This window comes from Onychostoma macrolepis, chromosome 16 (genome assembly GCF_012432095.1).
Source record: "Onychostoma macrolepis isolate SWU-2019 chromosome 16, ASM1243209v1, whole genome shotgun sequence".
In the NCBI taxonomy this organism is placed as follows: domain Eukaryota; kingdom Metazoa; phylum Chordata; class Actinopteri; order Cypriniformes; family Cyprinidae; genus Onychostoma; species Onychostoma macrolepis.
The window spans coordinates 36,638,716-36,663,031 of record NC_081170.1 but is presented as its reverse complement, the minus strand read 5'-3'; the positions used below and the strand labels follow the sequence as shown (position 1 = coordinate 36,663,031).

At 39.3% G+C, this 24,316-nt stretch overlaps 1 protein-coding gene across 1 annotated transcript in view; it reads left to right on the top strand.

Moving 5' to 3' along the window:
- Positions 1 to 2,309: 2,309 nt before the first annotated feature.
- cdkal1 (CDK5 regulatory subunit associated protein 1-like 1) overlaps positions 2,310 to 24,316 on the top strand; it is a 269,763-nt gene continuing 247,756 nt past the window's right edge. The window contains exons 1-3 of the mRNA XM_058747144.1: positions 2,310 to 2,469; positions 4,521 to 4,681; positions 7,289 to 7,401. Of these exons, the coding sequence (XP_058603127.1) occupies positions 2,425 to 2,469; positions 4,521 to 4,681; positions 7,289 to 7,401 (319 nt within the window). The 5' untranslated portion in view covers positions 2,310 to 2,424. The remainder of the gene's footprint in view (positions 2,470 to 4,520; positions 4,682 to 7,288; positions 7,402 to 24,316) is intronic.

Genomic DNA, 24,316 nt, shown 5'->3' with positions numbered 1-24,316 from the left:
TTATGAAAAGCACTTTGAATTACCATTGTGTATGAAATGTGCTATATAAATAAACTTGCCTTGCCTTGCCTAAAATGTTGGGGTTGAAGACAGAGAAAGCAATGAAAAAACTTTATTTCATTTAATGTACATTAAAATTACATTACATGTATATATCACAGTTATACTCCATTAATATTAGAATTGTTAACAGGAAAAAAAATCAACCAAATCAGTGTGAGTGTGAGCTTTCACAATTTCTTAAGAAAATTTATAATTTTTCCAAGCCTAACTAAATAACTGGAGTCAGAGTTATTTTTAACAACAGGTAGATCACAAACCACTGAAATCGTTTGATAAATGTTAACGTCATCGTGATTTTATCCCGAAAAAACCCGCAGCTCCCCCGTTCACCTCCATTTGTTTTTAAGGCAGTCTTGCCCTCACAATACGCGTTGACATATCGCAGCAACGGCTCAAAGCGGCCAATGAGGCATCTAGGTATTTTATATGTCTATGTTTACAACAAACTGCGTAGATGCTTCGAAGCTTTTGACACAGTGCTCTACTGCTCCATCTGGTGGTCAATAAAAATTCCTACACTGTCATTCAGATGATTTGTTCTTTGGGATGTCATTGTAAGGTTTATTTGTATATTAATAAACATATATGTCATTAGCAAGATGGTGGCGCATGTGTGTGCAGTGATAGAGTTTCCAAATTTCATAGTTTTTTGCACTATAGACCCTTTTTCTGTTAGTAAACATTGTGAGGTTTTTCTGTGGGCGGGGCTTAGCTGGAGGCAGAAAGATTCCACTGACCGCTTCACTAACGCTAGCTATGAAGTCTGTTTACCTTGTTTTTTTAACAAATAACAAAATCCGATTTTACCTGCATATGTAAGGTATAGATGCACTGTCCGGGACTGCGATTGTTATTTGAAAAGTTTAACTTTAATGGACGAAACCAGATTGGTCGACCTGTACTCACTCGAAGGATGGGCGATCTGACAGGATCCGGCTGAGTGACTCGCATCTAACGTGTATCTCACCGTGTATCTAGTCATGAAGATGTATATATACAGTATATATTTCAATTTCTGCAGGCAACTATTTTTACAGCTACATTATTATTCCAGCCACAATTAATCACAACAATGTATATACAATTACACGATTAAGCATATAAATCGTCAGTTTGTTGTTTTACACACATGCACGCAGACATTATTTCAAACACGACATAGTAGTGAGATGCATCTTTAGACGCGCCCATAACAACAAAATACAATACTTTATTTAACCTTTTCTGATAAGAAGTGTGCGCTGCAAATGCAAACATTTTTGACGATCGTTTCTGTCCAGTCCGCTCGTTTTATCGCATTTCACCACAGCTGTCGTCGGGTTTTTGTCGGGCAGTGGCAGCAGGTATGTTGGAGCCTGTACTATGTCGAGTCTGGCAGCCAACATCACAACAAGATGATATTTTAAGCTCCTTATGTAGCCGAATCTGCGCTGGTTTGAATTGGCCGTCCTCTTGTGTGCTTCTCCTAGGCGCACCGGCGCGAACTGCCGCGTACTCGTATAAATGCACGAATGCAATGACTGGAGATTTTCCCTTAATAATAGGTTTCATTTTTGATTTGTTACTCGGCAAAGCCTACAGTATGCCTTCAGAACACTTGGAATATATAATGAGTTGCCTGGGATAATTTTATGTTTGTAAAAAGATTGGAAAGGTTTACAATTTATTAAATGGACAAGTGCAAGTGTTTTTTTTTTTTTTGGATAATGCCTTCATTTGTAATCTCAAAAAATAAGGTAGCCTAATTTGGCTTTAGAACAGCAGCAAGTTGACTAATTACTGGTTGTGAAGGGATAAATAAACTAAAAACTAGAGCGAGCGAGCAAAATAGGGGTTAAGCATAAAAGGACATAGTTATTGTATGGGGGCCCCATACCTGGAATTTGCTTAGGGCCCCCAAATCGCTAAGTCCGCCCCTGGCCCCGAGTCCGGTACACCTTTGAAGAGCAGGTAGGCTTAGTTAGTTTTATTTATAGTTAGGGACTGAAGGCTCTCATTTTTCATTTAAGGTAACACTTTTGTTGTTTCTCTGTGTCTGTGTTTGTGATCTCTACCGAGTAAGAAATTCGACAAATGACTTGTGTTAAGTCTTTATTTTCTTGTAACGGTGAGGTGTTCTTGCTGTGACGATCTCCGGCGAAGTGGCTGATGGGGTTTGTAGTTTTAACGTGTGTTTGCGTTGTTTGCTTTGCTCTGTTGTCTCTTTAAATAGTCATGTGATTGTCGTCGTTAGTCGAGGATTTCTTTGCATTCTCTTCGGAAATACTATTGGAGAGATGCACAAAGGAGGAGCTTTTGCAGATTGCCGAACAATTTGATGTGGCGGTAACGAGCAGTGATAAGAAACTCAAGGAAACGCTGATGAAAGTTGTGAAGAGCGCGCTCTCCGAGCGAGGCGTTTTAGAGGTAAGAGCTCAAGTTATTAACCCCGAGGAGTCTGTATTCTCTCCTCTTTGTGATGTTGATCAAAATACAAAGTTTAGCGAGATGTCTTTACAAGAGAAGCAGTGGTATGTTGACGCAGAAAAACTTTGTGCTGAACGTGATGCTTGTGCTTTAAAAGAGAAAGAGTTAGTGAATGACTTTGAAATAAAGAAATTACAACAGCAGTTAGAGTTACGTAAAATTGAGTTACAATTTGAAAGAGAAAGGGAGGAAAGAGTTTCAGCTACGGAAACTTGAGTTGGAGCTGAGTGCAAAAACAGCTGAAACTCCCATTCCTGTGTCGCTTGAGGAGTCTGTGCATGTTTCACCTGTGTTTGATGTTCACAAAAACATTAGACTTGTGCCGCCGTTTTTGGGGAAGGAAGTAGAGAAGTATTTCCAACATTTTGAATGCGTTGCAGAGTCCTTGAAATGGCCAAAATAATTTTGGACCTTATTATTGCCATGTGTTTTAGTAGGTAGTGCACAGGAGGAGTATTCAGCGCTGACTGCTGAACAGAGTGGTGACTATGAAACTGTAAAGTCTGCTGTTTTGCACGCTCATGAATTGGCACCTGAGGCATATCGCCAGAAATGTAAAACTCATTTTAAGTCTGAGAAGTGCACATATCTTGAGTTCGCTAGATCGAGAAAGACAATCTGTTTGACCGCTTGGTGTTCCTCTGTAAACGTTACGACTAAGAGAGCTCATTCTTTTGGAAGAGTTTAAAAATTGTGTTCCAAGTGCTGTTGCGATGTATCTTAAACCATAGTCTTTATAAAATAGGCAAGCATGAATCGGGAAAGTGTGACAAATGTGGAGAATTAGAAACGGTGAAGCATATTCTTATTGAGTGTTCTGCATATGAAAGGGAGAGATTTCAATTAAAACAAGAATTAGGAAGGTTGGGAGTTGGTAATATTTCTTTAAAAGTATTGTTAGGAAACGAGCCAAGGCAATCAAGAGTACATGAAATATTATTTAAATACCTGAAAAACACAGGAACCATAGATAAAATCTAGGTTTTTTTTCTTTCTTCCAAATCTATGTACACTCCACACAGATCAGTAGGTGGCGATAATGCACCGTTTTGTGTGTTTGCCAAACCGCCATAAAACACCAGAAGAAGAAGAAGAAGCGTGCGAGGTTTGTCCTGTCACGCTTGTCGTATCGCGTCGAGAGGTTAAAGGTGAACCGTTCCAACATGGCGCTCTGAGAGCAAAACAACGCGAACATAACCTTTTAAAGAGAAGAAGAACTCGCTTTTCCCCTCAGACTGCCGCGGAGTTTCAGCGTTTCTCGGCGCGGTCGTGTTTCGGGTGAGTTCTCGCTCTCAGAGAGTTTCTAGAGTGTGTTTAAGGCGAACACGTGGATTGTCGCTCGCACACATTCAGCAGAGTTGTGAGACATAGCTTCTTTTCTCTTGGTGTCGATAAACTTTAAACCTTTTCTGCTCTGGTGCTCGTGATACGTCGTGTATTATGTGTACATTGAACTATGTGTTCTGTTGAATCTTTTAAAAGACACCTAAAGACATATCTTTTTGGACAAGCCTTTAATTAGCAATATGGTCTGGAAGCAAATTTTTGTGATATTTGGTGGTATTTGTACAGCTGGTATTTTAACTTTTTGATTTAAATTTTTATTGTAAAGCACTTTGTGACTCTCTGTCTGTGAAAGGTGCTATATAAATTTTATTTTTTTTTTTTTTTTTTACTGCTGTCTAGTCGTGTCTCTGTGTCGATCACATTGATCTGTTCACGCGTGCTTTAATACAATGATCATCAAATACACATCAGGGCCGTGCTTTTGACCACAATGATGGGAAATTTGATTAGATGTCATTTAGCTGTTTTCGCGCTACAGGAGGCATGGCTGTGGGAAATACATTCTCAGTTTGAGTGTTATTATTTTGGGGTATTAAAAACTGTAAATCTTATTTTGTTCCCTCACTGTCACCTTGAGTACCCCAGTAACACCGTGTGAAGAGGATCACTAATAAAGCTCGACTCTGCTGTGTTTGTTTTCTCAGATCATGCCGTCTGCTTGTGACTCTCGGGTTGATGATATTGAGGACATGGTGACCTCAGATGACCCCACTCCTCACGAGAGGCAGTTTGCCCGGAGGAACATCGTGCCTCGTCCACGCAAACACAAGCTCCAGGCCGCAGCAGAAGAGCTCCGGACAGACAGGTCAGACACAGGTGCTGGTCAAGCGCTGTTACTGCTTAAACTCACGGCTGGCCTTCAGCTGCTGTGTGACGGAGGATTCTCTCAAGATAAAGCGAATAACATAATCAACGGGAACGTGCACTTTCTGCCTTAAAGCCATTCGGACAGAAAACTAGTGCTTTCCCGATACTGGAGTTTCTAACTTCAATACCGTAAAAAATATCGATTTTTGATACCACGGGGAAAAATTGCCACAGCATTAAGGGTGTCTGTTCTATTCTAGTCAAGTAGTTGTTGTTTTCATTGTTTTGACCCAGGTAACGGTATATAAATAATAAATTATAATAAATAAGCAACCTACGTTTTAGATACCAGTGCAATTTCCAAATTTAATAATTCAGAAAAAACTACTAGCTTAATTTATGCGAAGTTCAAACTTTATCAAAGACAAGTGAAGTCGGTAATAAAATAAGAACAAATAAACAAATTACAACCCGTGGCACAAATAAATAAATACAATAGAACAAATTACAAATGAAACCGGTTCTTTAAGTTCTTCAGGCAGGTCTTTTGTTGTTTTAATACGCTAATGACACAGCTCTGTCACTTTAAGACTGAATGGATCTAATAATGATGCACATCATGTAGGGGTCATCTAGCCTCAGTAAAGAAGCTACGAGATCACACCGAAGTGTTGTGGAATCAGAACTGCAGCGATGCATTGACAAAATAGCTGCCCTCAATCACTGAATCAACCAATAGTGTGTCTGCATTTGATGAATTAAGTGAAAAGGCCAATTTTAATTCCCTGTATTTATTTTTTGCCAAACGTTGTCCTCTAACAATGTACATACTGAAAAGTTTTTAGGTGTAAATGTACTGTATAGATGCATTTTCATGATATCAGAAGAAAATAGGAACATGCATGTGAATACACTGCCTAAAACTTTTCAAGCAACAGAATTTAAGCAGGTTTTTTTTTTGCTAAATTGAAATGGCAACTTGACTTTAACTTTTTAATTTACAGAAAAGCGTGTTCTAAATCAATGCTAGTTATGAACTATGGTTAGATATCTCCTCGGCACAGTAAACAGCAGAAGGCATCTCTCGAAGCACCCCGCTTGAAACGATGAGCTTCTGACAAGTGTTTGATAGAGTATTTGGTTAAGCTCTGTGCAGATGCTTCTCTATGATATCTGAGATGTCTTTAGTTGAAGGACTGTATTGCATGGCTCTCTGATGGGCTTCTGATCGGTCACTCGCAGCGTTCAGAGCTCTGCTAATGCTGAATAATGAGCGTTGCTGAGAGGAATGCTCTAATAACTGCCCACTCATCTGAGAAGCTCTTCATCACAGTGTTTGGTCCCGATCACCCTGTTAGGCTTTATATTTTATGTTTTATTGACATTTAGCAGCAAGTCACTGTCTTAATGAGCCAGGAGGCGTCACGCCATTCATTCAGTAAAATGCTGTAGTTATGAATGGGTTATTAATAACTGATTCTCCGAATCGATCAAAGCCGCAGATTCGTTCACTAACAACGCACCGCTGTATGTTGTTTGGAGACACACCAGATGATACAGATTTTGTTGAAACTATTATTTTGTGGCAAAATAGAACAAACATGACAATATTCTGTTTAAAATGTAGGCTACATTTAAAATGTTCAGTTGATATCACCTTTTTTTGTTGAACTGTTGTAAAAATTGTCATTTGCCATCGTTTGGATATTCAGGGAAATGTGCGTTCTTGCTCGTATCTTAAACATGAAAACAATAACTCGTACTGAGTGTGTCTGTATCGAAGAGCGTTTAAATCCATCTCAAGGTACAGTCCGTGTCAATATCTGCTCTTCATGCTATTAACTGAAGATCTACTTTAAAGATGTATTAAACAGCAGCGCGGTTTGCTAAAGCAGCTTATTCAGCGGGCGTCCTGTAATGCACACGCTGCTTGTGTGGATGCAGGCAGTTTTGACCACAAAACATGAGGTAATTTGATTGGCTATCATGTATTTGACAAATGCGTGACGGAGCGTGAAAGGAAACATTTGTCATTTTCTTTGATGTAATTCATAAAGACTACATTTATAAAATAAAAAACCCTGCCATATTAAGAAGAATCTTAACGTTGATGCAGCATAAGTAACATTAAATATGCGTACTCATTTACACACACGTCCTTCCTCTGCATCTTGCTTAGTTCTGACCCACAATGCCAGGGTCCTGCTCTCAAACTCTGGTCATGTGACCCGTTACTCTACATTAACCGAGACCTTACCTTTAAGAGCCCCTGCATTATTAACCAAAAATGTATGATCGGTGTCATATTACGTTTTTAGAGTCACTTTTAATGGCTGAATCAACCCTAATGAACATGTTATGACAGAAACAAGCATAAAATTAACATCTCAATGAAACATGTAATTGTGGCACTGAATATCGCCATCTAGTGGATAAAGCTTGGAAGTAAATGTTTGACACCGAGGGGAATAACCGTGTAATCAGACCAGAAGACTGATCTTGAACGTGTGGATTCAGACTTTCCTCCACTGTTTTCATGCTTTGTGTCTTTTATTAGATCCATGCGTGTCAGACTATAACAACCCTGTTTCTGTCTTGTTTCCAGTGTGATTCCCGGCACGCAGGCGATCTGGGTGAAGACCTGGGGCTGCTCTCACAACAGCTCTGATGGGGAATACATGGCCGGACAGCTGGCTGCCAGCGGCTATAAGATCACAGGTGAACACCTGCATGCTTTCCTTCAGCAGTGCAGTTCAGAGTCGTGTTCACACCACGTGAGCCTGACCTGAGCAACACTGTCGTTATAATGTTGATCGTAAGGTTAGTTTGAACTCTATCTAGACGGGTGTCAGACCAAACTACACTGATTAATTCACTTTTTCTCTTAATTATTGCACTAAAATGGTTTAATTACTGCCTCTTCTGCTTCTCATAGTTGCAGCTTACTACATTTGTAAAACTAATCTTATACAGTCATCTGTCTAATGTAACCTAATGTAAGGGCCTGCAATAATGCGGTTTGACCAATGAGACGCTGCAGCTCAAGACTGTCACTGAGTCCTGCGGCAGCCCAATAGAAGAAGACACGCATCAAACAAAGGTGAACCTGTAGTCTGTGGGAAAGTTTTACAAAACTACAGACAATAAATGCTGTCGTGTGAAGGCCCCGATGTACTCACAGCGAATTTCTGCTTCGTTCTTTGCTTTGAGGCAAAAATAAATCTTGTCAGGTCACGTTTATTTATGAAGCACTTTATACAAATGATTGCTTTAATGTAAGCAGCTTTATTCTATTAAACCTGAAAAACAGCATAGCTTTCAATTAGACTAGAATTAGATTTACTGCAATAAAGCAGCTCTCCAAAGCTAGCCAATGTTAAACCGAGTGAATGCAAACAAACAAAAACATTACATTAATTGTTAAAGTGCTTGTTTGGTTTGCTTGAATCTAGTGTAGGACTGTTTTGATTATTGTGTCAGGTGTTCAGGGCCTGTAGAAAAGGTTGAAACCTGTAGCACGTTGTTGTTGTTGTTGTTTTGCTGGCTCAGCTTCTTATTTCAACCATATTCAGTCATTCCACCGAAACAGCTGGCTCTGATCCACACAGTCACTTCTGATCGGTGTGGTGGCGGTATTAGCCTTGTTAAAAACAAGAGTTTATGTATTAAGTTTTGGAGGAAGGTTTGGATTAGGGGTGTGCGACTATATCTCGTTATTGCTGTTTTAATGATGTGCGTTGACATTGAGTATTTTGCAAAACCATTCAAAACACCCCTACAGAGCGCACGCTTGCATTACGTGAAGTCTAGACTAGTGCGAGTATATTATAGAGCGTTCTTTCACTGCATGATTCAGTTACGTTTACATTTACTCGTTTAGCAGACGCTTTTATCCAAAGGACAAGAGAACAATCAAAGCCAACAAAAGAGCAACGATACGCTAGTGCTGTAGCAAGTCTCTGTTAGCCTAACACAGTACACACCTAACACAGTTTTTTCTTGTATAATAAAAAGAAAACAGACAGAATAGAGCAAGCTAGTGTAAGCGAGCAGCTATTGGTAGCCAGTGCTAATAGATAATAGGTGCGATGTGCGTTCTTTTTGGCTCATTAAAAATTAAACTTAATCACCGACACGATAAAAGTGAAACAAGCACGTGTTTTTCATTGCAGATTTCAATTAATAAAATTATTTGTCTTTTTTTATGAAATTATTTGGTAGCCAGAGGTGAGGTGGAAGGATTTAAAGAGGTGTGTGAACAAAAGTTTAAGAACCACTGGTTTATCCAAAAAGAAAATGTCTTATCACTTGCCTTTATTTTGTTCTGTATGACTCGCGGATGAGATGTTAGGAGATGATCCATCAGTCAGTCCGTTCTGAGAAGAGAAGCTGATTTCATTCTGAATGTAGGGTAAACGTACTTAAGCTCACCGAAATATACACAGAGACATTTTTAGTGCACAAGATATTGGTTTCAGTACAAAAAGTTGTTAAAATAAAATATTAATCTCTCTCACACAAATATTTAATTTTGTTTTAAATGACAAAAGCATTTCAATTAAGATATACATCATTAAATTCAAAAAGTCTGTCTGTGCTTAATGGGTACATGTTTGTACCCTTCCCCTGTTCCCATTAAACTCACATCATGTTTTATTAAAAATTCTTGTTTATTTTAAGGACAATTTTTAAAGAATAATTGTAAAAATATATTTTTTGAAGGTACAAAGTCAATCACAAAAAAAGCAGAACACTAAAATCAAGCAACAAGGCACTCGAGTCTATCAGGTATATATTCATAATGAAGTGTCATCTAAACGCATATCAACATCTAGACTAGTCCACCTTCAGCTAAATAACACATTCAAAAATCAGATATAACACTTCATTCATGGGGATGAACACAGAAACTAGCCTCATTATAAAGAACAAGAACAACAGTGACGAAGCACGCTCCGTGTGTCCTGTAAGGGCTACTGGACCCGCGGTGTATGCAGATATAAATTGCTCATTCTAAGTTAATAAAAACATAACGGTTCATTATGTAAGGTCTTTATACACCTCTGAAAGCATAGTTATGTATATTATGTTGCATTTCTGTCAATAGATCCTCCTAAATATTACACACTGCACCTTTAAGGCTGGAATACACATGATTTTCCACAGATTTACAGTCTGGAGAAGCCAGAGATCAGAGCCGGTCTGCAGATCTGAGCCACAGAATCCAGAGAAAATCCATTAACGTAGAGTGCTGACCATCAGTTCATATTTAAAGTCTGTTTATGAAGTATTTACAGACGTTCAGTGTGGAAGAGCTTAAAGAGAGCACACTGAGCTTAATTGGAGCAGCAACAATTTTTTATAAATTTCATGTAATGGTTATTAAAATGTCAGGATTTTGTTAAATAAAGAGTCTAGGTCATGTATTAAGTTCACACATATTTTAATATGAACAACTATTATTAACAATATCTGTGAAATTATAGTTTTTCTTACTGATGTCACACTGAAGCTGTGATTTTCATGGTAATGTATCCTTTAAGCTCACCTTACAATAATATGAAATCTTTAAAAATTACAGCACTGTAAAACCACTGACCAGCAATAAACCGTCAATTTATAATATTATGGATGTGAAACCTAGGAGTTATCAGCCAAATTAATTTTTACTTTTATTTATTTTTCTTTTTTTACCCAATGAACATAAGGAGACTGATAAACACAAGACGCATGCATTTTCACTACTTCTTCAGTTCACAGCGGACCTGAGACTCTGGCTTTAAATATTAACATCAAAACTGATACTTTAACCTGTTAACTTGTGCATGTGTTAATCTCTTTAACCTATAGTTGCGCCGGCGCCAGTGAAGTCATGCTGTTAACACACTTCTAATTGAGTTTTAATGTGTACAGAGTTTAATGTAGCAATGTGATCACTCAGTTTTTCTAGATTTGTTTTAATCGTGTAATATATTTGAACTAAGAAATCAAGTGCCACGCATATATATTGGTCATGACTTGATTGCAGATACAAACAAAAATTAAACGAGTAAAGAAAAGCACATTGAGTGTATATTAGCATCGTTTGCTTCTGGGATCTGAAGGAGTGCTTGGACACGGAAACAGACTGGACTTAGATTGGCGTTATCAGAATATGAGAACTACGGGTCACATTAGACCCTGGCAGAGTCCGGCGCAGATGTGCTGTGAGCTCAGTGAGCGTCCACCGCTTCAACAGCCGTCATAAAGCCTGGTCAGATCAGCAAATTAAAACACTTGACCTCAGGTCTTGGTTTTTTGTCCTGATATGCATTTTCAGTTGTTCCACCTTTTATTGAGGGGTGTGTGCTTTTCCAAATCATACCAATTCAACTGAACTCAAGTGTAGTAACATGCTCCTTAGCTAAATTGTCCCAGAAAAGGGTATGAATACTTATGCAATGTAATTATTTCAGTTTTTACTTCTCAATAAATCTGCAGTTATCACGTCTATTTTTTTTTTTTTGCATTATGTTGTATGGGATGTAGATTAATGTGGAAGAAAAAGTAATTTAAAGCAGTGAACAAGGCAACAAAATATGAAAAAAAAACACACAACATAACTTTATCAAGATGACAATATATAACAAGCAGTATTATGTACCTACGTCATCAGTGAATTACACACACACACAATATACATACAGACTTTATTTATACACTCAGACTGCATTTATTTTAAAGAATGTACATATCTTCTAAGAATCTGAATCCTAGGTTTATAACCATAACCCATCTGTAGGTGGCAGTGTTGACCAGTCAAACGCGCTGCAGTCGGCTCTGTGATGGTCAGGCAGCAGTGATGGAAGTTTGACTCCAATCACGAACATAGTATTTCCTTGAAACGTTTAAGTGTTCCTTGTTTTATGGCGTTGGGAGGGGTTTGCGGTATTTTTCCAAACAAACTTTATTTATTTGCTGTTCCAGTGGAAAAAAGATTAATAACATGCACATGAAATGTTGCATGTAAATTATTAAATGTATTGTTTCACAGTTGTTTGTCTGTAGGGTGTTCAAACTATAACATCTGTGCACTTAATTTCATGTTTTCATGAAATTTACAGTGTTTTGACGTATTTGTCTGCCTGTTCATTCATGAAACAGCCCATGCTGTCAGCGCTGTGAGTGGCTGGATGCGGTTTACGCTGCGTTTCTCGTCTGCCGGCGGCGGCCAATGAAAGCGTGCGTCTGCTGTGACGCTCCAGCCGCCTCCGCTCACAGATCCAGAGCCGACCGCAGCCGGTTGTGCAGCTAGCGCTGAGTCCTCCACGCCGGGAGAAATGTTCAGCGCTATGTGAAGCCTGGCGTGCTGCTTCCCACACCTGGAGAGAGATGTAGAGGAGGACACGCTCGCGGCGAGGAACTCTCCGCTCACACTGGACCGAGGGCAGGAGGCTCGGACGGCTGATTTAGGGGCGGTTTGGAAGCTGCTTCGCTCCGTGTCTCGTTGAGTGGACTGTAAATGTCTGTGTTTGCGTTTCACTCTGTGCTGGTTTTATTCCCAGCTGATAAACCTAAAATAAAGCATTGACAGGCTTTTAAACAGGGATGCGCAATATTGGATTTAACTGATTTAATTTAATTGAGCTGATACCGATATATGTGTATTTCTTTAAGACTTGTTAGAACTAAATAAACATTATTAAATGCATTTATGAGATATGAGTATGCATTAAAAGCTTTGGAAAAAAGTCCCTCACTGAAGTTTTCTTCAGAGCGATGCAGTGGTTACCTCGACGGTGGTCTACAGCCTCAGAGGATGTTATTTTAGAGCTCCTTTGATTCAAGTTATTTTAATAACTTTAATAAAGAAAAATGTATATATAATTTAACTTGCAAGTGTACATTTTTTATTATTTTTTTTTTAATTCATCATGTCGGCTAAAGCCTCTGACCCATGAATCAAATCAGACTTGTGATATGAATTACTGCTTTTAAAAAAAATTTATTCAGAAACACAAGTAACTTAATATTTGAGTATTTTACTTTTCATTTTCTTAGTGTGAATTTCTAAGTGGGTCCACTGCTGCACTAGTGACCGCTGACGGTTTCACACACCGCACGCCTCGTTCTGCGCTCGCATTCTCAAAATCAAGGTGGAAATGCAAAACAGTGAGTCTAATCACCGTTCAGACAAGAGTTCACTTCATGAGTGACCTCGTCGCTCACGCACACATGTGAGTTATGGCATATCGGCATCATCAGCTTTCTGACCCTGCGTAGACCACAGCACAACTGCCCCGTTCAAGGCCCAGAAACATAGTAAGGTGGTTCAGAAACATGATAGGGGTTCAACCGTAATGTTATATGGTGACGAAAATACTTTTTGTTCACAAAGAAACCCCCCCCAAAAAATGGCTTTGTTCAACAATTTCTTCTGTTGCGTGTCACATAAATAGGTGACAAAGCCTTTTGATGATTCAAGACACACTTTTATGACATTTATGATGTGGTTTCATGTCCCAAAGCTTGCCTACTCTTCAGCGACACTCAAGTATCTAGTATTTTTCCTGACAAAAAGAGTGCTTGCTTTTTACCTATATTCATCTTCCGTGTGTCCCAGTGAGTCTGATATCTCTCTCCATGGCCTGCTCTCCACCCTCAACCCTGTGAGCTCAGACCCTGAATCATGTCTCTGTGCTGCCATTATGTGGAGAGGAAAGCAATCTGGATTGATATGAAATGGCAGACAGCAGTGTGGTGGTTGCTGTAGCAATCAGAGCTTGGTGGCGGTCAGTTGCTGTGAATGCAGCACCTTTCACCTCCGCGCAATAACTCTCAGATCCCTGGTTTGTAGTGTGGACTGGTGGCTTTGATCAATTTATATCCACATGCTGTGTGTGTGTGAGGTTATTGGTGAAAGCAGGACCTACCCAACATTGCTTAGCATTGATGTATGTGAAGACAGTGGGTACGGAAAGTATTCAGACCCCCTTAAATTTTCACTCTTTGTTATATTGCAGCCATTTGCTAAAATCATTTGTTCATTTTTTTTTCCCTCATTAATGTACACACAGCACCCCATATTGACAGAAAAACACAGAATTGTTGACGTTTTTGCAGATTTATTAAAAAAGAAAAACTGAAATATCACATATCTGTGTGTACATCGAGGGAAAAAAAATGAACTTAAATGATTTTAGCAAATGGCTGCAATATAACATAGAGTGAAAAATTTAAGGGGGTCTGAATACTTTCCGTACCCACTGTGTGTACCCAATATTCTGTGCTACAAACAATGTCATGAAACAACATGGTTATATTAGAGCACTGCTCGCACGTCTACAGCGTGAGAAGAAATGAGATTAGACACTGAAGAGCTCTTGTGAAAGACCCATCAGAGACGTGTTGTCAGGATGCTTGCTTACTTCTCTTGCTTTTATAAATGAGTCCCTTTGCTTTGAGAGTTTGTGAAGAAGTCAAGTGCATGTCACAACACTGCTGTTCCAGGCCAGCGCTAGTTGTCTCTGCTCCACATCAGCGTCCTTGAAGAGCAAAATAGCATTTTTCTCACTCGCAAATGCATACGAAGAGATAAATAGCCCTTAACTCCCTCAACAGAAGGACAAGTAATTAAAGCGGCAGTGAAGCCATTATGAGTGAAGCGGAAACCAAAGATGAGCTTGTTTAGAGCTGCAGTGGAAAAAGACGGCAGAGAACGAGGCTTTTCAAGGCAGCTTTTAAAAGCTTCTCTATCTACTGTATTTTTTCTTTCTCCCTTCTTTTATTCAGCAGCAACATAAGCCACAACAGATTTTTTTTCGCCATCAATTTTAATGAATGCATTACCCTGACCACCTGCTGAAGGAGAGCGGTGTGGATGGGTGACCTGAGAGGACAGGACTTGTTATGGATTAATTCTGCATGTCTGGACCCTCGGCCTCTTTGGTGCAGCCATGCCGGATAAATACAAATGAAAAAGCGAAATGCTTTTGAAAGCCTCCGGTGACTCGTGGACGCAAGAGCAATTTGCCTACATTGCACACTGTTTGATTCGGCAAAGCAAAAGGTCTAAGTCGAAGCAAATGAGAAGTCACTGACCTTCTTGTGTTGTGAAAACGGTGAATAATTGCATGGACATGACTAGCATGAGCAAATCTGGGCTGAGGGAAGGCCGTCCGCACAAGGGTGCTAAAAAAGAGAAGATTTTGTACTTGAATTACGGTTTTCTTGAAGTTATTGGTCATTTAATGCTTCTGTAAAACAAAACAAACAACAAAAACTAGCAATAATATTATTAAATGCTACTAATAATAAAAACAATCTAAGATTTAGGCTACTAAAATGTAATGTTTTCATCACTCACAGTAGTCAAAGTTTACGTTTGCTCTCATCTTCTCTCAACAGCACGGTGTCTGACTCGTGAATATGAATCATGTTGATTATTTGTGTGAGCTGCTTTGCTGAAATCAAATGTGGATGGTAATAGGTGAGTGCTAGCAAAGTGGCATTACCATTTGCACGTTATTTCTGAATAGAGCCTGTAGGGGAGGGCGATATGACCAATACTGTGTTTTTCTTCAGAGTTTGTTGAACTTGAATCTATTTACCATCAGGCACGTCCCATTCTTCATGTTCTGCTTTGTGAATGTTTCTTTATCCGTCTTGTGTCAGTAACTTTTAGCACTGTGCTACACGGATATATTTACACACCACAAAATCTCTAACAATAGACACTTTATACAGTTTACATCACACATTATACCCCGATCCTTCTTCTTGGACTTGGAATAAATCCGGATGACTTGGACAAGAAATATAACTGTTTACAACTGCTAGTTCCACACCCTGGTAATTGAACTTAGTTCAGTTATATAGGACACAGCACAGTGCAAACAAACGTGAATCGCTGGTGAGTGCAGTCTAACATTACTAGCCAATGGTTAATGACAGACATTTAGTCACCTGCCACAAAATTTGCTCACAAATGCAAGTGATTTATTCACATTATAGATGTTTGATGCAGTTTACTTTATTTTTTTTCTTCACCAAATGAAGCTCCTCCAGCGAACGCTTTGTGTTCAGGTTATTGTGGCATATAGATCCTGGTACTGTGGGAAAAGTGAACCAAGTAAATGATTTGTTTTTATTTTGAGTCAATCTATGGTTTGGTATTGATTAGGCATTAACTGGCTTGACATGTCTTCGATTGTGAGCGGTTGTTTTCCAGAGTGTCCTTGAGCGCGGGCCATTTATAATGACCCTCTGTGACTGCATTAATATCCCATGCAGTTTATATCAATGGGATCTGTCTTTACTGCTGTGACCGTAGACCGATCCCTCGTCAATGAGGCTCTGGGATATGAGGGCCGTCGCCTGCCTCACTGATAAACTGTCAGGGCCGATCGACAGGATCGGTGTTCATCCTCAGCGCGTCTGCGCTTGTCCTTTCTGGGAAGGGAACATGTTGCGTACAAATGTGGTTCAGGCAGTGAAAACACCCAGAGGAACGTCTGGTCAATTTTGTTAATTAGAGGTTGATTGGAGGTGTCTGTGAGCTGAATGCTGGCTTGGCTTAATTGTTCAGATGAATTTCTCCTTGTGTGAGAGTAAATATGCTAACCGTGGACAGCACATTCATCTTCATTGAACCGTTCTAGAGATGTGCCGTCCTCATGACCGTTGCTTAAAAATTGGAGTAATATATAACCCGTTGCTCCAAAATTACTCCAAGAGCGCAACGACGACTCATCCAGGAGGTCATAAAAGAACCCAGAACAACATCTAAAGAACTGCAGGCCTCACTTGCCTCAATTAAGGTCAGTGTTCATGATTCAACAATTAGAAAGAGACTGTTCCTCCTGTCTCGGCCCAAAGTCAGGACCGCTGACCTCACAGTAGCCTGACCGTCTGGCGTGCCGCGTCGCAGCTGTCCCTGCTAACCTCCGCTAAGCCCGCCTGCAAGTGTGAAATCTGTACTGCTCTCGCCAGTTTTTGGCCAGAACTTATCAGCAAAATGTGTAGGATCTTTCTTCTGTGCGTGAGGAGAGTGATGTCACCCGAGAGCCATCTGCTGCTGCGAGAGAGGCGTGAGGGCTGATGGGAGTTTAAGGACTAGTAAACATAGATGAGGTCATGGATGGCCGTCTGTCGGCTCTCGAGTGCAGCGAGTCGCTGCTCGTGTTGTCTGGGTCTAATGGGGATGGAGGTCTGCTAGAGGGCAGATGATCCTCGCTGGTGCTCACTAACATCCAGACTGCCGTTCCCAAACCGGCACAACGCAAGTACTGTGGAGAAAGTCTTGCCCTCCGCAGTAGTGGTTAAATACCACCCGTCTATACGTACAGTGTCGTTATCTGTCACTGGTTACGTCAAAACCAGTTCTGGTAGCCTATAGCCACCGTCCAGAGCAGCTTTGACATCCTTTTTTTCCCCTTTTTTTTTTTTTCTGTTCTGCAGAATTATGCTGCAATCGAGGTTGAAATGTGCCACTTCTGTCCTCAGTGTGTTCCAGTCAATCACACCACAAGATGATGCCACGACTCAACACAAATGTCTTGTGTTATGCCAATTATGGGTAGATCGTAAATAATGGTGTAATGGTACATGAACATGACCGTTCATACGTCCCTCGGTTTTGACGTCACGGTTCGGTATGGTTTCGCTACAGCAGGGGGAAAAACTAAACTTTTTATTTTTTATTTTTAAATTATTATAAACAGTGGTTTACTGAACAAATGGCTCTTTCTTTAAATAAATTCAATTATAACTACAATTTTCTTAGGAATCTACCTCAGCTTCTGCTCTAAACTATAGGGAGCACATTTACATTACTATAAGGTTACAATAAACAACAGAGCCCAAACTTAAATGTAATTACTATTTATTTTTAAATATAATAATCAACACTCAGCTTTAAAAAAATGTATGCAAACATGTAAATTGCTCTTAATGTTTTTAAATTAACTTCTAAATTATAAAATTTCAATTTGTTGAAATATAATCATTTACACAGTGACTGTCATAATTTTTTTTCATAGCAGATTTATTTAAACATACCTTAGACAATTAAGACATCACTAACAGGTAAAGTAAAACCTAATGAATAAATAGTCTAATAATTTGTGAAATGCTATTCTCTAGAGCTGTGGACACTGAGGACTTGCTGAGGTAAATGAAGTGCTATGTGACATTTTATTTCCACGCTGTTTTATTGACGTCTTTCCGCGGTTGAAACACTGAGCGATTACATGAGGCATTCATTTGTGTTGATTTCGCGTTAAAACCAGCAGTAAATAGGAAGGTACACTCTAAAAATGCTGGGTTAAAAAATAACCCAACCTTAACCCAGCCGCTGGGTAACTATGGGACCGAACACGCGCTGGGTTGTTTTGACCCAACCAGTGGGTCGGGTTAACTGTGTTGCTGGGTTAAACATTACCTAAACGTTGGGTTATTTGTTGTCTCATTGCCTTGCTACCTTTTAGATTTACCAATATTACCAATAATAATAAATAACAATCACAAAGGAATGTAAAATTATAATTTTTTCTGTAATACAATTACACAACACAAAAAATGCAACTCAATTTAATGAGTTTTCACCTTTCTTTTTTAAAACAATTTTTGAATGGGTGCTACTGTTACACATTACATCCAACCCCTACAGACACAAAATAAAACGACACTTTTTGTAGATCAGTTTCTTTAAAACACAAAACGGCGTAAACTAGGTACTGTGGATTCCTATTCTTTGTCAACATTGCAGCATCATAACACTATAAAATTGATTATTGCCACATGAGAATCAGTCCAAACATTGTGCCATTAAAACTAAGCCAAACAAAGTGACCTACATCAGACAATACATTAAAAACATAACATACAAAAAATTTAAACGTTATAAGTGGTCAGAAAAAACTGTTGCCCTCAAATACTTCACACATGAAGACTCATGTCCATCAATATGATATACTGCATGCTGGAGAAATTCCCAGGAAGGAAGATGTTAGTGTAGCTAACAAAGCACAAAAAAGACTTGAAAAAGATAAACAGCCTCGAGCAACAAGTCCGTTTCAATGGCGGAGGTGTGAGATGTCGTTGTCTCGTCACCAAGGCACAAAACATGCAGGAATGCATCACCATGTCGGTCCCCACCTGTTAATTACACCACACTCTTGCAACATAACTTTTTACAAGTCGTAACATTTAAGTTGACTTAATTAAATAACGTTTAAGTGTATTTTATGGAAATCAGCCAAACCATCTGAGTTTTCCTGTGAACTGGGTCTGGTAAAGGTTGCTCAAACAAAATATTTATTGTGTTACTGATTTAGGTTTCTTTCTGCTTACTGGCACTTCTTGCTTGTCTACCTAAATTTCATCTAACCAACATGGCATAAATTATATATATATATTAGTACTGTGCAAAGGTTTTAGGCCACTAGTATTTCAGCCAGCTCAGTTTCTTCTTGTCATTCCAGACAGACTGATGATGATCAGATCTCTGTGTGGAGCACTGGCTGTTGTCAGACATTCACAATTAGACATTACATTTCTAAACATTCATTTTGCCATTAATTGTAATAATCTGAATTGTTGTATAAACTATTTCCACACACTACAGCAAAAGATAGAAATAACTGACTTAAAACCATTTTTTAGCTGGTGAAAATACTAGTGGCCTAAAACTTTTGCACAGTACTGTGTATAGAGTAGAAAAAATAAAAACTTACAGGTATGTCAAATGAATGACTTCCAGGATTCTGGTTGTGGGTCTGAAGACCTTTCCTCCGTTCTTGTATACTGATTGTGGAAGCAGAGCGGGCAGGACTTTGAAAGCACTCTCCCTTTTAGCATCTAAACCATAAGAATAATACAGTGCAAACTTTGAAACTGATCTCACAATCAAAACGACAGATTGAAACACTTTTTCCTGTGTCTTCATTCCTTTAAATAGGTTGGATCGGATCGGATTGGATTTAAATAGATTGGATCAGAAACGCATGACACGGGCAGACAATGGCATGGCTGAAGTGTGACTTAGTCAGCCTACATTAATGACTTCCTGAGACGAGCATAATGTAATTTATCAGGAATATGTAGATGCTAGTGACGTTCTGGCAGAGGTGCTGCTGCTGTGTTCACTCACAGAAAACAATGTGCTCAAATTTTAAAGATCTGGGGCAGCTCCTGTAAAATCACCTTGACTATCGACATCAGCTCTCAGCGATATCTCTGACTATCGTCAATGCACTATACTATTGTCTATCTGCACAACCCCACTAACAATTTAACCATTTCGAATTTCTGTAAACGAAACCATAAAATCAAAATTATTTCTTACCATGCCAAGTTTTTCTAGAAGCCTGGGGAACTCCTTCAAGATTTCTGGGATGCTTGTAGACCCATTGCTGCGAATCCACCATTTCTCCAATTTTTTTGGGAGGCAAAAGAATCCTTATTCTGTAAAATAAGGATGAAAAACTGGGATAAAAGCTAGCAAAACCATACAGTATACCAGCCTGGAAATCCAGTGATCTGCCTATTATTCATCAATCTCAAATACAAATTATTATTTCTAACAGTAACGTATAAAGAACGCTTTACATGGCCTGTCTAACTTACTGTTAACCTGGATAAACCTCTTGTATCCTGATTAAAGCAACACAAGCATTCACTAAAACAGAGGAAGAGTAAAAGGACCTCATACACCATGAGAGATCAAGTCTAACTTTACATACTGTAGCAAACATTACATTTAAATAACAATATTTAAGAATAATATTACATACCAGTAATATCGTGTTTTAGTGTTAAGGGTAGCTAATGCAGCTAACGTTACCTGAGGAAAAAAGTGCGCGAAAATGGAAGTTATTGTTGGATTCGGCACGTCGCAGACATTTATTTGAAAAAAAATTACCATAAAAGATCAATTTTAGTATGAAATGATTTTAATTCTGACAAAACATTACAAAGCCATACAGAAACGTTACACAGACAGTAAGTTAACTAAACTTACCCCTGTATTTCTGACCTAACGATAGTTCATACCTTTTCCATGAGGCCGGACATCCTCCTTCAGGATTTTCTGATAGAGAGCTGAATTCATGGTTCCATCAATTATGGCAAGTCATCCAGGTTCTGAAGCTGCAAAGCAGCCCCAGACCATCACACTACCACCACCATGTTTGACTGTTGGTATGATGTTCTTTTTATGAAATGCTGTGTTTTTACACCAGATGTAACGGGACACACATCTTCCAAAAAGTTCAACTTTTGTCGCATCAGTCCACAGAATATTTGCCCAAAAGTCTTGGGGATAATCAAGATATTTTTTGGCAAATGTGAGACGAGCCTTTGTGTCCTTTTTGGTCAGCAATGGCTTTTGCCTTGGAACTCTCCCATGATGCTGTTTTTGTCCAGTCTCTTTCTTATTGTTGAATCATGAACACTGACCTTAATTGAGGCAAGTGAGGCCTGCAGTTCTTTAGATGTTGTTCTGGGTTCTTTTATGACCTCCTGGATGAGTCGTCTTTGTGCTCTTGGAGTAATTTTGGTAGGCCGGCCGCTCCTGGGAAGGTTCACCACTGTTCCAAGTTTTCTCCATTTGTGGATAATGGCTCTGACCGTGGTTTGCTGGAGTCCCAAAGCCTTAGAAATGGCTTTATAACCCTTTCCAGACTGATACATGTAAACTATTTTGTTTCTCATCTGTTCTTGAATTTCTTAAGATCGTGGAATGATGTGTTGCTCTTTAAACATGCTTCACTTTGTCAGACAGGTTCTGTTTAAGTGATTTCTTGATTCAACAGGTCTGGCAGTAATCAGGCCTGGGTTTGGCCCGTGAAATTTAACTCTGCTTTCTAAAATAATGTGGTTAATCACAGTTCTTTCATGATTTAATAGGAGGGGGCAATTAATTTTTCACGTAGGGCCAGGTAGGTTAGGACAGCTTTTTTCCCTTAATAAATGAAATCATCATTTTAAAAACTGCATTTTGTATTTATTTGCATTATCTATGTGTAATATTAAAATTAGGTTGATCTGAATCTTTTAAGAGTGACAAATATGCAAAAAATGTAAAAATCAGGAAGGGGTCCAACACTTTTTCATACCACTCTGTCTGTGTGTGTATATGTGTGTATATATGTATGTATATACATACACAAAGAATTCTTCTAGTATATTTATTATATATTGCACGTTTATGGAATTTGTGTGCCGCAAAATACACAAGTTCCACATCAGTCAGCTCCATGCTGTGCTTGTTGTTCGCTGCAGTTTTGGAGATGATGTTGAATGATGCTTCTCTCTGAGGATGGGGTTGATTAGTCTGCCCCGACGTTATTTTGAAGGAGGAAGTTGTCTGGAACACAGCTTTAGTCATGCAGGTTTCGGATAATAGTAAGATTGCTAAATGATGAGCTCCTGCTGTGTTTGTTTGTGGAGAGAGGCTGATGTTCAGTTTTCTAGATATTTTCTAGAATGCAGTGATGTCAGTGTGTGAAATGGACACATGCGATAAAAGCACATCTCTCAGAGCCTGACCTCTATTCTGTTGGTTCTGCTAGAATTAGTTTGCTCGGGGGGAGGCTGTCTATTACACCGAGCTCGCCGTCTGGAGCATGTTGATCAACACTTGATTTCACGCTGCACGGAGATGGGAATATCGGCTGATTCCTCTTTAATCTGCCATTCAGACATTTTAACCTGTAGTCAACCTAGCGGATTTTGTTATAAACAAACCAACCACAACAAGCCAAGTGTTGGACTAATAAAACATTAAACATGTTGGTATTTATAACATGGTGTTCTTAAAATGACTCTTCCATCAGGCACTGCAGCTAATTTCAATTCTTGATTAATTATGCACACATGTACAAAACGAAATGGATATTAGTACATAGTAGTGCTGCTGTGATGGCATTGTTGACGAGCTCTGTCATGGCGTTAAATATTTATCATTCCAATTCTTTATTTTTGTACACACATTTGTGCACACATCAAACTCTACTGGACATTTGACCGTTATTAAACTCGGATGCAGCACAGAGCTGGCGTTCACGTTCCCTCTGTTGCAGATCCATAACGCCGTCAGGATTCTCCGTCTCCCATCAGAACAGAACACCAGACTCCAGCAAGAGCAGCAGAGGAGTCATCTGCATCATGATCAACACTCCGTCTTCCTCACTGCAGTCTACGTTCCTTCGCAAGCGGACTAAACCGAAGCACTGGATCATCTCTATGGCCCTATAAATGGACTGGAAAATGAACATCCTGAGGCCGCTTTCATTGTTCTCGGGCATTTTAATAGACCTATTATATGTCCAGATTGGCTTGTCATGCCTGTGTTGTCTGTGTGTTACTGTCCTGCACTGTGTGATCTGAGCCTTGTTATGAGTGTTTCAGCGGCCGGTCCACCCTGCATAAGCTGGGAAATTAACAAATAACTTCAGTTTTGGTGACACTTTATTTTAAGGTCCAATTCTCGCTATTAACAAAACATTAACTACAACTTTTGCCTCAATAAACTCCAAATTTGCTGCTTATTAATAGTTAGTTAGGTGGTTAAGTTTAGGAATTGGGTAGGATTAGGGATGTAGAATATGGTCATACAGAATATGTGCTTTATAAGCACTAATAAACAGCCAATATGTTACTAATAGGCATGCTAATAAGCAGCTAGTTAATAGTGAGAATTGGCCCCTATACTAAAGTGTAACTGAAAATGTGCTATGGTGCACAAGTATGCCGTCCCATGACAGCCTCTGTTGGGTTTGGCATCAGAAGAACAGATCCCAGGTGCCCTCGTCGCCTGTGCAGATGAGGATATTAAGGATGCTTGTGTTGATATGGAGTGGTTTATCGGGCCATCTCTGCCTTTGCCTTTCCAGCTCTAATGGCAAGTGATTGCCTCAACATCATTTAGATTTTCATTTTTGATATTTGGTGTGAAAGCTTTGGGGCAGCTTTATGTGTCATTTGCATATAAAGAGGCGCCTGCAGGTTCCAGGGAACATCTGCTGTGGTCTAAACGTGTGTTAGATATACAGTGGATAAAAGTCTGTTTGCTTTCATTTCTTTCTCTGTTTTGGCCATTTGGGATTATCCTCGCCACACCGTCCTACCGACAGCGAAAACTGCTTTTATTAGCGGTTTATTTCATTTCAGTTGCCATGCTGTATCATCTTTGATAATCTAACACCCTGCTGTGCTTTTAGGAAGAAACATGGGTGCATTCAGAGAAAATTCATTTGGTAAAACATCTAAACCGTGAGTGTCTGAAATGGCGTCGAGGGGGAATGAAACCAGACGTTCGTTTGCAAGAGTGATTCAAAATTTTAAGACCAGATAATGACATTTCTACTAGCCTGGATTTTCTGCAGTTTTGAACGGTCAAAAACATTCTTTCCCAAACTCATCCTGCAGCTTGTATTCTTAACACAACTTAACACAGATCATGAGAGAATGCTGGTCAAAAATCATTCAAAAGCTTGATGTAACACATTAGCTAATTTGACAACTGAGACCCTTTATAGGGAGTGATGCATCAATTTCAGCAACTCAAATTCATTTTCAGCTGAACAGTTTTGGAGGGCTGAAATCATTGACTGAAATAGTGACATTTAATTAGCGCTTCTTCAGTGGTGTG